At 43.9% G+C, this 16,009-nt stretch overlaps 1 protein-coding gene across 1 annotated transcript in view; it reads right to left on the bottom strand.

The window, feature by feature from the left end:
• Positions 1 to 16,009, bottom strand: part of C2CD5 (C2 calcium dependent domain containing 5) — a 71,019-nt gene that overhangs the window by 54,322 nt on the left and 688 nt on the right. Inside the window, exons 2-7 of the mRNA XM_018560014.1 lie at positions 13,373 to 13,479; positions 6,886 to 6,972; positions 6,629 to 6,800; positions 5,981 to 6,076; positions 4,485 to 4,640; positions 3,945 to 4,143 (exon numbers count right to left, since the gene is read on the bottom strand). Of these exons, the coding sequence (XP_018415516.1) occupies positions 3,945 to 4,143; positions 4,485 to 4,640; positions 5,981 to 6,076; positions 6,629 to 6,800; positions 6,886 to 6,972; positions 13,373 to 13,462 (800 nt within the window). The 5' untranslated portion in view covers positions 13,463 to 13,479. The remainder of the gene's footprint in view (positions 1 to 3,944; positions 4,144 to 4,484; positions 4,641 to 5,980; positions 6,077 to 6,628; positions 6,801 to 6,885; positions 6,973 to 13,372; positions 13,480 to 16,009) is intronic.

A 16,009-nucleotide genomic window follows, 5' to 3' on the forward strand; every position in this document is an offset into this window, starting at 1 on the left:
GGGGGAAATGGGAGGGTAAGAGAGGGCTGGGGGGTCAGACAGCCTATTCCCCACTGGGCACTGTGGTTCCTCGCTCTGACCCATAGAGAGTAGGACATCAAGCTATGACACCAGAAGTGTCAGATATCAGCAGTGCCAGGAGCCCTTGAACAAAGCAGTGAATTTCCTGCCCGCCTGCCGCACAGGCAAGTATTCAGTCTATTCTTTTAAGCTTGATTCACACTGAAAGCATTGGCCATTTTTTACACTGCAGCCCCAATGCAAGACAAGGCAATGTGACTTATGACGGATGGGCACAGTTCACAGCTCCACAATGCCGTGCGTTGCACTGGTGTGCACTGAAAAAAAAGTACTGCATGCAGTACTTTTTTTCAGCGCAGTGGGGAAGTTTTTATAGAGTACTTTTAGGACAGTGACAGGGTCTCTTTAAACAATGCCAGTTAAATTGCCTGAAATCTATATTTACATTATCTTTGCAAAAACCGCCGCACACCAGGAGTTAATCTGACCAATGAGGTACCAGCACAGTGCATCAGAAAAACATGCACTGGGGATTCGAAAGGGGAAATGTTTAGACAGCCTACAGGCGGGGACAGAGCGTGGATGTGATGAAGCTAATTCCTAGTCCAGGGCATAGGCTGTGTGCAGGGTGGAGACATAGAATGCTATTGGCTCGGAGTTGAGGTATTGATCTCTGTATATATAAAATTACCAGACTGACTTTACAGAATTAAGAAACTTTTGGCAGTTTACAGTGTATCAAGCTGTTTGGCTGGAGTTCCACTTTACAACAACATTACAGTCACAACTTATCTAGTCTGATGTGGACCACACACATTGCTGTCTGATTGTACAATCTCATACAACACGTATTAAGTGCAATGACCTACCAAACTAGCCCATTCAGTGATGAATGCAGTCAGGTAGTTCCTCCACACTACAAAGTTGTCAAATCTTGGAGATTAATTGATCAGATTGTAATACATGCGGCCTGCTTACATCCCTACAACCACCTGTTGCCAAGCCATGTTTTCTGGATTTCCTTCAGCCTAAATAAATTATTTAAACTGCATCTGAACCCAAGAACAAAAATGTAATATACTGAAGGTTACTTAGATGAGGTGGCTCCATTTTGGTATGGAGTACGAGTACCGATATCTTTTTTCGGTATTCACCAATACCGAATATCAAGTACCGGAAGTCCCATTTAGAAAGCTGGCCGGCATGTAATGACTCGCCACCTGGCTTCCCGATAAGCCGGGCAGCGTGTAAAGACTCGCCGCCCGGCTTCCCAATTAGCAGGGAGGCCGTCCCCATGCTTTATCACTAGGTGACGAGGGAGCATGAAGCGACCAATCGGGAAGCGTGTCATTACACGCTGCCTGGCTTCCTCATACCAGAAGTATCGGGTTAGGCATCGGAGCATTTGAGCGTGTACGAGTACTCGCCCAAATATTCGGCATCAATGCTAGTATCGGTATTGGTGCATCCCTATCAATAACATTATTTAAGATTTCAATTCAGGCTCACAGAAAGTGCCAAAGACACTGGATTTCTGGCAGGATCAACAGGTATTTTCTGTACTAGCTGAAAATATTCTTAGCCTGACAAAAAACAAATGCAGTCACCACATTTAAGATCTGGTAACCTGTAATTACATTACACATTTTTGTTCTTTGGTTTAGATATCCTTTATTCTGTGTACTGATAATTACCATTGGCTCCCACTGGGTGATATCTGAAAACATGACCTCTTGGGGTAGTTGAGGGAGACACTGGCCAAGGATGTCCATGCTGTACAGGAAGAACTAGACCAGTATGCAGGATTACACTACAGGGCACAATATTCTTTACAATCACTGCATGCAAAGTTTTTGCATCTTAATAGTTAAAGAAACTTTAAATGAGGAAACACATTGGACACTGCGAATTACATCCAATCAAATAATCTAATGGTATCAATGCCTGGTAAAGATGGAATGGTTTATCCATATAAGAAATGTTTGTACTGCTCATACTAGCCAGCAAGATACCAGATTTTCCAGACTGACAGGTTGTAAGTAAAGGTTGAATCTGACTGGAAGATATGAAGCAATACAAACAGTTGTTGAAAGAGGCAGTTTGATAAATGAGGCTGTTTGAAGGCTGACTCTTCCCTCCTATTGTCCCTGCTAGTCCCTTACAGAAGAAATTCAGCAATACGTTTCTACATTTATGCAGTATTGTAGTTGTAACATTTAATGCATTATTTTACAAACATTACTTGTTAGTTATAGTTGGAATCTGGTGGGCCACCCCCTAACTTCATTTTTCCAGAGGCCAGATCACTATATTGTACTTGTACTATAATGTGACAGTAGTTGACAGACCTGGGACTGAGTTTATTCGCTCTTTGAAGGACAACTGACCTTTAAACTTATCTTCTATTCTATGCATTCTGCTTAAATATTCCAACTGCAAAGGGTACCGGGTTTTTTGATAAATAACAATTAGGACAGGCTACTGTGTGTTACATTGGCTTCCTGGAGGAGCAGTTTCCGACCGTAACTAGAGGGAGTTAAAGGAAAGAAGACAGACTGCTCAGGCATCTGAACGTTTTGGGTGCATTGTAAGCATGTTGCTCAGTTAGGGCCCAGTCACACCATAAAGAATGAGATCCAGTGCGTTCGGCCTCTGGAACGCACTGGAGCGCAACCCGGCCGACTCACTTTGTTTTGGGGCGGGAGGGGGCGTAGCGCTGCATTGAAGTCAATGGCACCACAGCCACATCTACCGCCTGCAGTGCAATCTCCGGCACCCTGAAAGCGTGGGACATTAGTGCCTGCGTTCTGGTCCAGTGTGAACTGCAAAAAACAGTGCATGCCGCATTTTTTGCAGATCGCACTGGACTGGAACGCAGGCACTAATGTGCTACGCGTTCGGGTGCCAGCAATCGCACTGTGGGTGGAGGACGTGGCTGCAGTGCCATTGACTTCAATGCACCGTCACGCCCTCTCCCGCCCCAAAACTATGCCAGCCAGCTGGGATGCGTTCCAGAGGCCGAACGCACTGGAGCGCACTCTTTATGGTGTGACTGGGCCCTGAAAGGTACGCAGAACATGTGTTACCACTGAATTCTTGGCAACATTCCATTTTGCTAAAAACTGCAACACAATTGCAGCACGTAGGACTTTTTGTAACACACCACACCCGGAGTGCACCTAATACATGCATATGTCAAGGGCACTTTAAAATGCATGTGGTGAAACCAAAAAAAGTAATACACACACATTTCCCCTCTTAACGTCCTGTAGTGATCTAACAACACAGTGGCACTGCTGCACTAAAATGCCAAGCAGCTATTCTACACTGCTGGACTACAGAACAACTCAATCATTATCTAAATGAAAAGTGGTTACTGAGATGAGGAGGGGGGCCCCCGGGGAGGAGTTCGTTAGTCCAGCGGGAGAGAACTTAGGATGGACTGACACCACTGCTTAACATTGCAGTTCAGCAAAGGCACAGTGTCGTCAGCTCACAACAGTAAGTGATGAGCTCACTGGATTTCTGGCAGATCAACAGGTATTTGCTTGTACTTGGTGTTTTTAAAGAGCTAAACATGAGGAAATGTGCATTTATTGCAGAGATGTACTGAATTTGTATTTTCTTTTCCTTATTTGCCTTGACATTCACTTTAAAACAAAACACACCTCTCGTCTTCTGTTCAGCTCCCTCTACTGATGGCCAGAAGTGGCTGCTGCAGGAAAAGAATTGTGCAAACACACAGCTGCCATGCTGGAGGCCCAACATCCTCAACTGCTGATTATTAACAAAACAGATAGCCTGTGCACTTGATGTATTTGAGCAGAAGGTATAAACAAGGGTAGTTCCTGAAAGTGCACTCATCTTTTAAGGCTACAGATCATACAAAGAAGAGAAATTGCACCATGTACATATATACTTACTCCTTCAGTTCTTTACACGGGGAGTTACAGGCTGGAGCAAATGGAGCGGGGTTGGTGAGTTTATCCAGTGTGCACGCTGTTCCTATAGCACGCACAACCAAACCAGACTCCCCCTCTAGATCAAAACATTGCAGGTAGCCAACCACGGCATTCCCTCGCATCTCCAGGACCTTGAGACCGATCTTCCTCTGCAGCTCACCTGGGAAAAACAAAATGAAAAAAAAACACATGACCATGACTGGGAGGCTGCAGAACCCATGCACTCCCTCCTGTTTATGTAACTACAAGTCATACTATGGCAGAACTGTACTTACCACCTCAACAGTGATACAGTCGGCAATAAAATTCCTGACCGGGGGTACCCCCTTCCCCAATCAGGGTACATGTACCAGGGGTTGAGCCGGCATTGGAAATGTCACAGTTTGGTTTGTCACTTTACAGGTACAGGATTTTTATTGTAAGAACATACACAATACCTCTTATAGTATATATATGTCTATACAATACAGAAACACACAAACCAAGTCTGGCTCTTCTTACCCGACATGAGTGATATCAGCCTCTGCCGGGCCTCATTGGAGGCTCTCGGTGTCCGGATTCGGTCGATCCACTGGTATTCTGGATCCTCATTCACTACCAACTCCTCTACAAAACCATGTATGACCACAGCACGATATGACTTTGGAATAGACGTTGCTATAGTTGCGGAAAAGGAAAAGTGTTCACACATAATAATGTTACACAAAAAGCACAAAGACTGCATTTAAAGCCCAGCTCTCCCTTTCCTGCCCCTCACACCCCTTGGTGCATGCCCATTCCCCTTATTTAATGGAGAATATCACATGTCCTCTTCTGCCCTCTGAGGTGGGCAGGTCCTCAATGTTGCATAGTGGTGCCATGCATTTTCCAGGTAATCCAGGAGACCAGCATCAAAAAGTGGCTGAGAAGTGGGAGATCGCTGGAGATAGTGCTAAGGATAAGTATTCCAAATATAACTCCTTTTTTTAACTTCTCTCTCTTTTACAGCTCCTGGCTATACTACCCACCAGAGAGTTCTGGATGTTCCCAAGTATCATGCCGTGTTCCCACTTTTCCTGTGTTTCTCATAAAATAAAATTAGGTATTCAATTTGTTTATTTATTCGTTGGTTAAACTCAGTGGTCTTTTTTCAACCTAACAACTATACGTTGTTAGGTTGAAAAAAGACCACGGAGTTTAACCAACGAATAAATAAACAAATTGAATACCTAATTTTATTTTATATTATGAGAAACACAGGAAAAGTGGGAACACGGCATGATACTTGGGAACATCCAGAACTCTCTGGTGGGTAGTATAGCCAGGAGCTGTAAAAGAGAGAGAAGTTAAAAAAAGGAGTTATATTTGGAATACTTATCCTTAGCACTATCTCCAGCTCCCACTTCTCAGCCACTTTTTGATGCTGGTCTCCTGGATTACCTGGAAGACAATGTAAAGGATGTACTTGTCTATCATCCATCAAACAACGGGGGGCGGTGTTGGTGGAATTTCCACTGCAACCAATCAGCTTCTGTGTCTCATTTTGAAATATTACCAGAGCAAGCTGAAGAGAGATTTATTAGTATAAATAGCACAGACAACTTATGCAGCACTTTATATAGTGCACATCGGTCCCTGCCCTCAAGGAGCTTACAATCTAAGGTCCCTCTCTCACATGCATACATGTGGGAGAGGGACCCAAGCACAGGGAGAACATGCAAACTCCTTGCAAATGGTGTCCTGACTGGGATTTGAACCGGGGACCCTGAGTGCTGCAAGGCAGAAGTGCTAACCACAACGCCACAGAGAGAGATGCTCATCTGTTGCCTTGACAACTGCTCCAGATTCAGTCTGCTCCAGTTTTAGAAATTTCCACCCAAGGTAAACTGACCCTTTAAAGAATTCCACTATCCGAATAAAAAAATGATATTCTTGCTACAGTGCACAGACTAAAGCACATCAATAAAATATGGAGGTTAGAGTGCTTTGTGGAGGCTCCATCATTACAGGTTACTTACTGCAGAAGAATTTGACACCACATGAAGATTGTCGGAAACGATTCAAGTCATTGAAGAGGTCAACCTTCACCACAACATTGATCTCCCCCCGAATACCTGCACCAAAGGGGGAAAGCAAACACCCTTAAACTCCAAATGTAATTATGTTACTTACTGGCTGAGCAATAGAACAGTAAAACAAATAAGAACCACGTGAAGTGGATCCATTACAGGGCTCCCGTAATGAAAGAATATGGGCTTGCTGAGCTCTCCCAATAAAAATGCAAGTTCGTTTTGATTGTTCGGCTTTAATACTTTCTGAAACTCAGACCTAATTTATGTAAGCAAATCAGGCTTTCCTCTGACTCGATCTTCATGCTTGTTCAATGAACTAAAAAACAGCTTCGTAACTAGTATTTTTAAGGAAAGTTTAGCAATGAAAACGAAAACCACAGATTTCTCTCAGTCAGCAATCTCCTCTATACAGGTTGATTCTCTGGCAGGTGAGCAGAGTCAAGGAAGAATAAGTAGAACTCATGTGCTCCCTACTGCTCTAAAAGGGGCATGTTTCTTTGTCCTATATGGGCACAGTATATATAGGTTCTCATTAAGTACATAAATATTCAGTTTGATGCAGTTCTGCTTATTCGACACACTGTTCTTTCTTACCATGTATGGTGTCATAAATGGGAAACCATCCAGAGATAACAGTGGCTGCCTCAGTGTACAGCAAAGGGTCAATGTCGATGTAGACCTTTCCAATGGCATCATTGGCACTGTATGTATCGTGGTCAAGGACTGTGATCTGCAGCGGCTCATCCTGCAAGTCTTCATCATCTACCTGCATAGAAAACAGGCAAACGAGGGGTTAATGCTTCCCTTTTTCCAGTGGGATACAACCACTTGTCCGTGAATACAAAACTCACCTCAAACTTGAACCATTCTGAATTCCACTGCGGATTGAGGGATTTGTGGTACACATCTGTCTTAAATGTAGTGTTGGCAAACTTTACCTGTGAAAATACAACATGCGTTAGCAAGCAATAATAAGCGCAGTGCAGTCATACACTAAGTGACATTAGAGGGATCCATCCTGCTGCAGGGGCAGTGAACCATATATGCTCCATGTTTATACTTCCATGTTTCATGTATCCAGAATGAGAAGGATAAGGGGCAACTCACTAGATTACCAATATGGGTTGGACACTCCAAGGTAACCAGAAATAATCATATCTACAACCTTTAGGGGTAACATAGGCAGAAGCAGTGGCAAGGAGCCCTCCCCAAAACATATAAATCGAGCAATCCTCAATTTTTCAGTAGAATATTTTATATGGTTCAACCAATACTTCTAAAGGCTAAAAGGTTGTAAATCACAAAAGAGATCCCTCTGTAATTGACGTTTGACACTTACTCGGAGAATATATTTGAAATTAAAAATTAAATTAAAAAGGAGGCCACAAACTGTACTGTGAAGCAAAGGACAAAGAAGAAACCGCCAGTATCGTCTGTGGTCTCCCTGCAGCTGATTTTTTCCCCAATTCTGACTTACCGTGCTTTATTCTTCAGGGTGTCTCTGTGCGGAACTGGTGATCCTGGTATAGGAGCAGGGATAAGCTTCCTCATGTCAGAGCTGCCGTCTGGCAACTGGTGATCTGATGACTGGTGCGGTAATGAGAGGTTCCCCATGTCAGTGCTATTAGGGGCATAGCAATGACATGAGAAAGCTAATCCCTGCTTACCTACCAAGATCAGCACCTCCACACAGAGTAACCATGCAGCATAAGGCATGGCAAGTCAGTAATGGTGAAAAGATCAGCTGCAGGAAGGACACAGGCAATAGTGTTGACACGTTCTTTGTCCTTTGCAGCCGCCTTTGGGCACAACTTCCACAGTTCTTTTCCTCTTTAGTTTAATTTAAAAAAGCAATAGGAGACGTGGAGGAAGTAAAAGATCTATAATGGATAAAGCAGAAGCAGGGACCTTGTATTGCGGGTCCTTAGGCACAGCTCCCTCTCCAGCAAGGAGGACAGTGTGAAGGACAGTAGAGAGCAGAATTTTAATTGCACATGTAATAAAAGGAAATCTACAAAGGCTGCAAAAGTAATGACAGTTTTATGTTTGGATACAGTCAAACCAGCACACGCCTAATTTGCATCTTCAGGCCAGTCCTGTAACTTTTAAAAACACAGATTGTATCTGTATCAATCAGAAAATGAAGGAAGAAATTCTTCTGAAACAAACCCACCCGTGGCATTTTCCACTGTGTACATAGCATTATGATCTACAGATCTATATTACGTAGTGTAAATTGAGCGTGGGCGTCTCTGAAGACAGCGGTTATATATAGAGATGTCAGATTATACTTTGAGATCTTGGTAGATTAATGCGCTACGCCTATAACATGAAACCAGAGGTACACAATATACAATGACTACCTCACTATAAAAACCTCAAGCCATGTATCCTGCCCTGTGAGCTCTAAAGCTGCAAGTCCTAACTGGGGCATAGAGACCTTATAATTCTACAACACATAATAATTCTACACCACTTCGTGGCCGAGTTGCTGTTGTCTCCAGTTGCTTCCACTTTGTTATAATACTACTAACAGGTTACCGTGGAATATTTAGTAGCAAGGAAATAATCACGGATGGACTTATTGCACAGGTAGCAACCTATCACGGTACCACGCTTGGATTCACTGAGCTTCTGAGAGCGACCCATTCTTTCACAAATGTTTGTAGAAGCGTCTGCATGCCGATGTGCGCGATTTTATACACCTGCGGTCATGGAGGGGATTGGAAAACCTGAACCCAATGATTTGGAGGGCTGTCCCAATACTTTTGGCAATATAGTGTATGTGTGGTGGTTCTCCTGGCCTAGACTGTCTATATCTCAAACTCCTGTGTGCACAGACCTATGAATGTACCATTGTGCAGCATTTCCCATTAGCACCCCAGCACAGCTACTAGGTCACCGGCTACTGCAGTATATCGAGACTTTAGAGCACCAATCACATGGCAGGAAACATTCTATTGAGGAGAAAGGAACCCCACCCCTTCCTGCTATAATCTACTTAAATATCCCCCACTGTGTTGCAGCTTCATAAATGGGAGAGAATGGTCCTTACTGCTGACATTACAATACATGTGCCAGAGGTTATCTATGCTAAACAATGCAGCAAAATAGGATTTTTGTAATCACCGTACATTCCTTTTATGGAATCCAGGAAATCCTTCACCTTTGGGTTATACTGTTGCCTACAGGAAAACTGGAAACCGGCAAACAACCAAAAAACTGTAGTCCAGCCCAAGATAACCTCCCTCCTACCACCAGCATACCTCAGATTTGTAGCAAAACAGTAAAGAGAGCATGATCATAAACATAAAGGGGTGGGACCTGTGCCCCTCAAAGGGCTGCAAAAACAGGATCTTACGGTGAATGAAAAACAAAAAAACCTATTGTCTATCGTCCATTGAGGGGCACAAAAAGCCTTTCACTTTCAGGATGTCCAAAGGTAGTCCAATTGAGGGAAGGGCAACACAGCAGACAAACTCTAACAGTCCTTAGAAAACAGAGAAATGTGGACTGCCTGCATCTCAAAGAGCCACCTGAAGAACCTGCCAGCCAATGCTGCCATCAATTGGGGCTGCAGCATCTACCTGATAGAACTCAGAGAACATGTTAACAAAAGACCAGGAGGCAGCTTTGCAAATGTGGGAAAAGTTGATGGATGCCGAAAATGGGGGGTTATGCTGGTTTGGTCTAGTTTGTATGCCAGGGTCCAATTCTCCTGTAGTTGGCAGCATAACCCAAAGGTGAACGACTTAATATGTCCCTCAATGGGAAAGAAAGCAATTCATTCGATATGAATAGAGCTTGGTGGCAAAACTACTTACTGTCTTCTCAGAGGCAGATCTTGCCATGCTTGTTCTTAACCAGTTGACATCCGCGGTGTTAAACCCCCTTCCCATCCAGGCCATTTTTCAGTATTCAGCGCTGCGGTACTTTGACTGACATTTATTCCGTCATGCAGCGCTGTACTGAAATGAATTTTATACCCTTTTTTGGGGACAGATAGAGCTTTCTTTTGGTGGTATTTATTCACCACTGGGGGTTTTATTTTTTTACTAATTTAAGGAAAAATTACCGAAATTTAAAAAAAAAAACAGTTTCCCCTATATTAAATGATAAAACATTTATTATTACCCAATTTTTTGGTAAAATATAAAAGATGGGGTCACGTCGGGTAAAAAGACACTAAACATGTCAAGCCTTAAAATTGCGTGCGCGCGCGAAACCTCAAAAAACGATAATACCCAAAATTGGCCATAGGCGACGCTTTAAAAGCTGTTACCGCTCATCAGTTTAGTGTTATCAGTGATTGATGGCCCTAAAATGATTGCTCTCACTGCGACGTTCGCGGCGATATGTAACATGTGTAGCGCAATTGTAATTTTTGCGCGCTGGGGCACCGGACGCGTATTTACGTTTATAGGCGCGTAAACGTGGGGGTGGGGGAGTTAAACATTTTGGGGGGGTTTTTTCCCCTTTTTTTATATGTGACTTTTATTTTATTTTACTTTTTTATGTGTTACTTTTTTTTTTTTTTATTTATATTTATTTTTTTGCACTTATTGTTATTGCTATTATATAGGGGGATAACAACCCCCTATATAATAGCAAAGGCACACTGACAGGTCCTCTTTATGGAGATATTAGGGGTCTCTAGGACCCCTAATATCACCTGTGGACCCCAAAAGAAGCTGATGAAGCAGAGATCTGCTTCATCAGCACAACTGATGACGGTGGGGGTGCCGCGAACGAGCACATATAGGCGATCGGCGGGCTATGGACCCGCTGATCGCCTATATGTGAAACACCCGGTAACGGGTGTGTTTAATCGTCGGGTCTTTTCTGCCCGTGCGTGCCCGCTAGGGGGCGCACGCGAGCAGAAAAAAATTGCCGTCTGGATTGCCCGCAGATGTAGCAGTGCCGTCCGTCCGTTTTTTTACTACGGGCGGACGGCAAGAGGTTAAGCATGTCTATGTCCACCTCCATTGTGTGTCCCCTCCCACCTTTGTATGTTCCAGCTCTTCCTGTTACATTCCCCATAAAATAAATACTAGGCATGATGGGAATCCCACATAAAGAGTTGGAGTATGACTTTATTAAAACAAAGACTCTTCACAGAAGGACATCATGAATTAAGCCAACAAAGCATTATATCTAGACTGTGTGCACAATTAGTAGGCACGTTGTATTTTTGAGGGTTACATTTCATTATTGAACAACTACAGTGCTCTCGGTCAATCCAAAATGTTAATAAACCTCAACCATCACGTTGTCAAACAATTCATCCCCACCCAGCTACCTCCTCGTGTATCACTTGTCCCTCCCTTTTAGATTGTAAGCCCTCAGGGGCAGGACCCTCCTTACCATCTTGTCTTGAATTGTATTGTGATTATGTCTTCCTTATATTGTAAAGTGCTGCGCAAACTGTTATATATAAATCCTGTATTATAATAATAAACCTGAATATTTAGAAAGTAAAAATTAGGTTTTTGGCTTTCTTAGGAGAATATCTGGGTGTGCACAATTATTGGGCAAATATTAGTGTGCAGGGTTATTATGCAACTAAATGAAAAACAAAACTCTTCCCATCTCACTTGTTTATTTTTATCCGTTAGGCCCCATTCACACACGAATCGGCCTGCACGTATAGCTTCGTGTGCGGCCGTACCAAGTAGCTGCGGGAAGGATAGGTGCTGCGTGTGATTAGAACGCAGCCCCCGTCCATCTCTATGGGGCTATGCAGCTGTACGCCCCCCTACGCTCACCTTATTTGCAGGTCCGTAGGGGTGCGGGTTTTCTGGCCGGGACGCATACAGGATCCATTCCGGGGGCGTATGAATACCATCACCCGCACCCCTACGGACCTGCAAATGAGGTGAGCGTAGGGGGGGCGTACGGCTGCGTAGCCCCATAGAGATGGACGGGGGCTGCGTTCTAATCACACGCAGCACCTGTCCTTCTCGGCAGCTACTTGGTACGGCCCCGCACGCAGCACAGAGCTGTACGTGCAGGCCGATTCGTGTGTGAATGGGGCCTTAAAATGAGAATAATAAACAAACAAATAAAAATTTACAAATAAACATTTCTGACATTTTCAACAACAACAACAAAATCAGTAACCAATATAGCCCCCCCAGCCTTCCATCCATCAGTTTCTTCATCTGTTGACGATCAACTTTTTGTGCACCAGCAACCACAGCCCCCCGGACACTGTTCAGAGAGGTGTACTGTTTTCCTTCACCGTAAATCTCCCGTTTAAGAAGGGCCCACAGGTTCTCAATAGGGTTTAGGTCAGATGAGGAAGGGAGCCATGTCATTTTTCTCTCATCTATAAGGCCTTTACTGGCTAGCAACGCAGTGGAGTACTTCGATGTATGCGATGGAGCATTGTCCTGCATACATATCATGGTCTTCTTGTAAGATGCAGACTTTTTCCTGTACCACTGCTTGAAGAAAGTGTCTTCTAAAAACAGGCAGTAGGTTTGGGAGTGGATTTTGAGTCCATCTTCAACCCGAAAAGGTCCAACTAGCTCATCTTTAATAGTACCAGCTGACCAGTACCCCACCTCCACCTTGCTGGCATCTTAGTCGAAGTGGAGCTCTGTGCCTGTTACTGATCCAGCCATGGGCCCATCCATCTGGTCCATCAAGAGTCACTCTCATCTTATCAGTCCAGAAAACCTTTAAAAAATCTGTCTTCAGATATTTCTTGGACCAGTCTTGAAGTTTCAACTTCTGTGTCTTGTTCAGTGGTGGTCGGGTTTTAGCCCTCCTTACCTTGGCCAGGTGTCTGAGAACTGAACACCTTGTACTTCTGGGCACTCCAGGTAGGTTGCAGTTCTAGAATATGACAGCACTGGAGGATAATGGGTTCCTGGTAGCTTCACGTTTGATTCTTCTCAAATCTTTGGCAGTTAATTTGCGTCTTTGTTTCCCAACATGTTTCTTGCGACCATGTTGACTATTTGCAACAAAACGTTTGATGGTTCTGTGATCACGCCCCAATACCTTAGCAATTTCAAGAGTGCTGCATCCCCCTGAAAGACTTTACAATTTTTGACTATTCAGAGTCAGTTAAATATCTTTCTTGGTCCATTTTGCCTGAGGAAAAGAAGCTGCCTATATATTATGCACACCTTGATATAGGATATTGATCTCCTAAGGCCACACCCTCCCTCATTACACAAATACACATCACCTGATATGCTTAAATCCAATAAGCTTTCAAGCTTATACAGCTTGGAGTTGGACAATATGCATAAAAATGGTGATTTGGTGAAAGTACTCACTGGCCTAATAATTGTGCACACAGTGTAATGACGAAGCTCAATGTCTCACCTCCACAAAAGCGTCGGTCAGATCACTCGCTCTGTCCATGACCGGCAGGTGACGCCCGGCCACAATCTTCACCTTCAGTTTCCCCGGCATCCTTTACATTGGTCCCTCTGGAAGGGGTCAAATACATGTAATTAAAAAAAATAGCAGCTTAAAAGGTCTAACCCAGGGATAAATCATTGTCCTATCAGAAATGTACTGCTCAAGCTAGCATGGAGCTTTTTAAAGGAGCCAAATTGGCAACTTCCAAAGTTAGAAGCTTTTATTTTTGCTAAAGATTTGGAACTTTTTTGGAAAGCATGACCAGTCCTGGAGATAGTGGACAGAATGTTGTATTACGAATTGGGAAGAGTTGCTATCAATGATGCCAAATATGTCTGTCTTTGCAATAACATCCACTGCCAAGATCAAACTGAAATGCAATTAGATCTTGTATGTCAAGCCAATAACATTTTTTCTACTATTGAATAAAGTGGGGAAGGATTAGAACTCCTATCAGGTTCTTACTGCTATCTGGGGCTCCGTTAGAGAGATTTCCCCAAAATTACTGTCCCTGGGACAACAGAAATATAAGGATCTGACAGTGGTTCTAGCCTTAGGAAAAACAATTGTATTTCTTTCTACTAGAAAGTTCCCCTAACTTCCTGTCTGGCAAAATGTTGCCAGCAATAAAGGAAGTGAAGAGAAATATCTGCACGGCGATTAGGAGCTACTGGATGCAAATTGAACACACCAGCACGAACATACTTCCATGCTTTGCATGGTCAGAATAATTCAGGAAGAGATGGACACTCTCAGGATCACCAGATCTGCACACATTCCTGCTAAGACCCAAACACATCGCTGGTGAGACCCAAATGTAGCCCTTGTGATATCTGTACACAGCCCTGGTAAAACCTAAATGCATCCTGCAAGCAGCCCTGGTGATATCTGCATGCATCCGTGGTGAGACCCAAACGTATCCCTAATGAGATCTGCACGCAGCCCTGTGGGGTGACATGCATGCATCCCTGGTGATATCTGCATGCAGCCCTGGTGTGACCCTAACGAATCCCTGGTGATATCTGCACACAGCCCTGGTGATATCTGCATGCATCCCTGGTGATACACAAACGTATCACTAATGAGATCTGCACGCAGCCCTGGGGAGATCTGTCTGCATCCCTGGTAAGACTCAAACGCAGCCCGGGTGAGACCAAAATGCAGCCCTAGTACAATCTGCAGTCACCCCTATATATTCATGGATTGATGGGATCTGTATAGGGCTGCAGCTAAGGATTATTTGCTCGATTATTTTTTCAACTAATTGATTGGTTGCATTAAAAAAAAATCTCTCTCATCCCCCTCCCCTTCCCCCTCCCAAACCAACTAACCGATAATGAGAATAATTGCCAACTATTCTCAATCGATTAGCTGTTGCTGCCCTAGATCTGTAGTTCTCTATAGCCGGTCGCCATTCTCCATTGCTGTATAATCGTGGATTGATGGGATCTCTAGCTCACTATTGCTGGCTGCCATTCTCCATTGCTGTATAATCGTGGATTGATGGGATCTCTAGCTCACTATTGCTGGCTGCCATTCTCCATTGCTGTATAATCGTGGATTGATGGGATCTCTAGCTCACTATGGCTGGCTGCCCTTTTCCAATGCTTTATAATCGTACCCTGGTAAGACTCAAACGCAGCCCGGGTGAGACCAAAATGCAGCCCTAGTACAATCTGCAGTCACCCCTATATATTCATGGATTGATGGGATCTGTATAGGGCTGCAGCTAAGGATTATTTGCTCGATTATTTTTTCAACTAATTGATTGGTTGCATTAAAAAAAAATCTCTCTCATCCCCCTCCCCTTCCCCCTCCCAAACCAACTAACCGATAATGAGAATAATTGCCAACTATTCTCAATCGATTAGCTGTTGCTGCCCTAGATCTGTAGTTCTCTATAGCCGGTCGCCATTCTCCATTGCTGTATAATCGTGGATTGATGGGATCTCTAGCTCACTATTGCTGGCTGCCATTCTCCATTGCTGTATAATCGTGGATTGATGGGATCTCTAGCTCACTATGGCTGGCTGCCATTCTCCATTGCTGTATAATCGTGGATTGAGTTACAGTTCTTCATAATTATTAAGAAACTGCACTAAAAATCATTAGTCTGTATTTGTCCCTTTAAGAAAAAGTATCGGTAATTGGTATCGGCAAGTACCTGAGGGAACGGACTTGTACTTGGTCTTGAAAATATGGTATTGGGAGATCCCTAAGGCTGAGTTCACACCTAGACGTATCGAATATGCGCGTTGGTCGTGCATTTTTACCGCGATTCGCGGTAAAAACACACGCGGCAAACATGCATTTTCGAGGGCTACCTGGCTGTATCCCAATGGATACGCACAACAAATACGCCCCAAAGAACCTCCTGTACTTCTTTGGGCGTAGGGCGTTTTGCAGCTCGTTCCTACGCGCTGTAAAACGCCCAGGTGGGAACCACGCCCATAGGCAATTATTGGTTTTCACATGTGTGAACCAGGCCTAGTACTCCACTGAACCTCAGAACCCGTCCCTGCAGTCTCTCTCTCCCCCTCCGCTCCGGTGGTCTAAGGTCCTGCGAGTCATCATCTCCAATACAGTGTATAGGACATG

This window comes from Nanorana parkeri, unplaced genomic scaffold (genome assembly GCF_000935625.1).
Source record: "Nanorana parkeri isolate BGI_ZX_2015 unplaced genomic scaffold, ASM93562v1 scaffold426, whole genome shotgun sequence".
NCBI lineage: Eukaryota > Metazoa > Chordata > Amphibia > Anura > Dicroglossidae > Nanorana > Nanorana parkeri.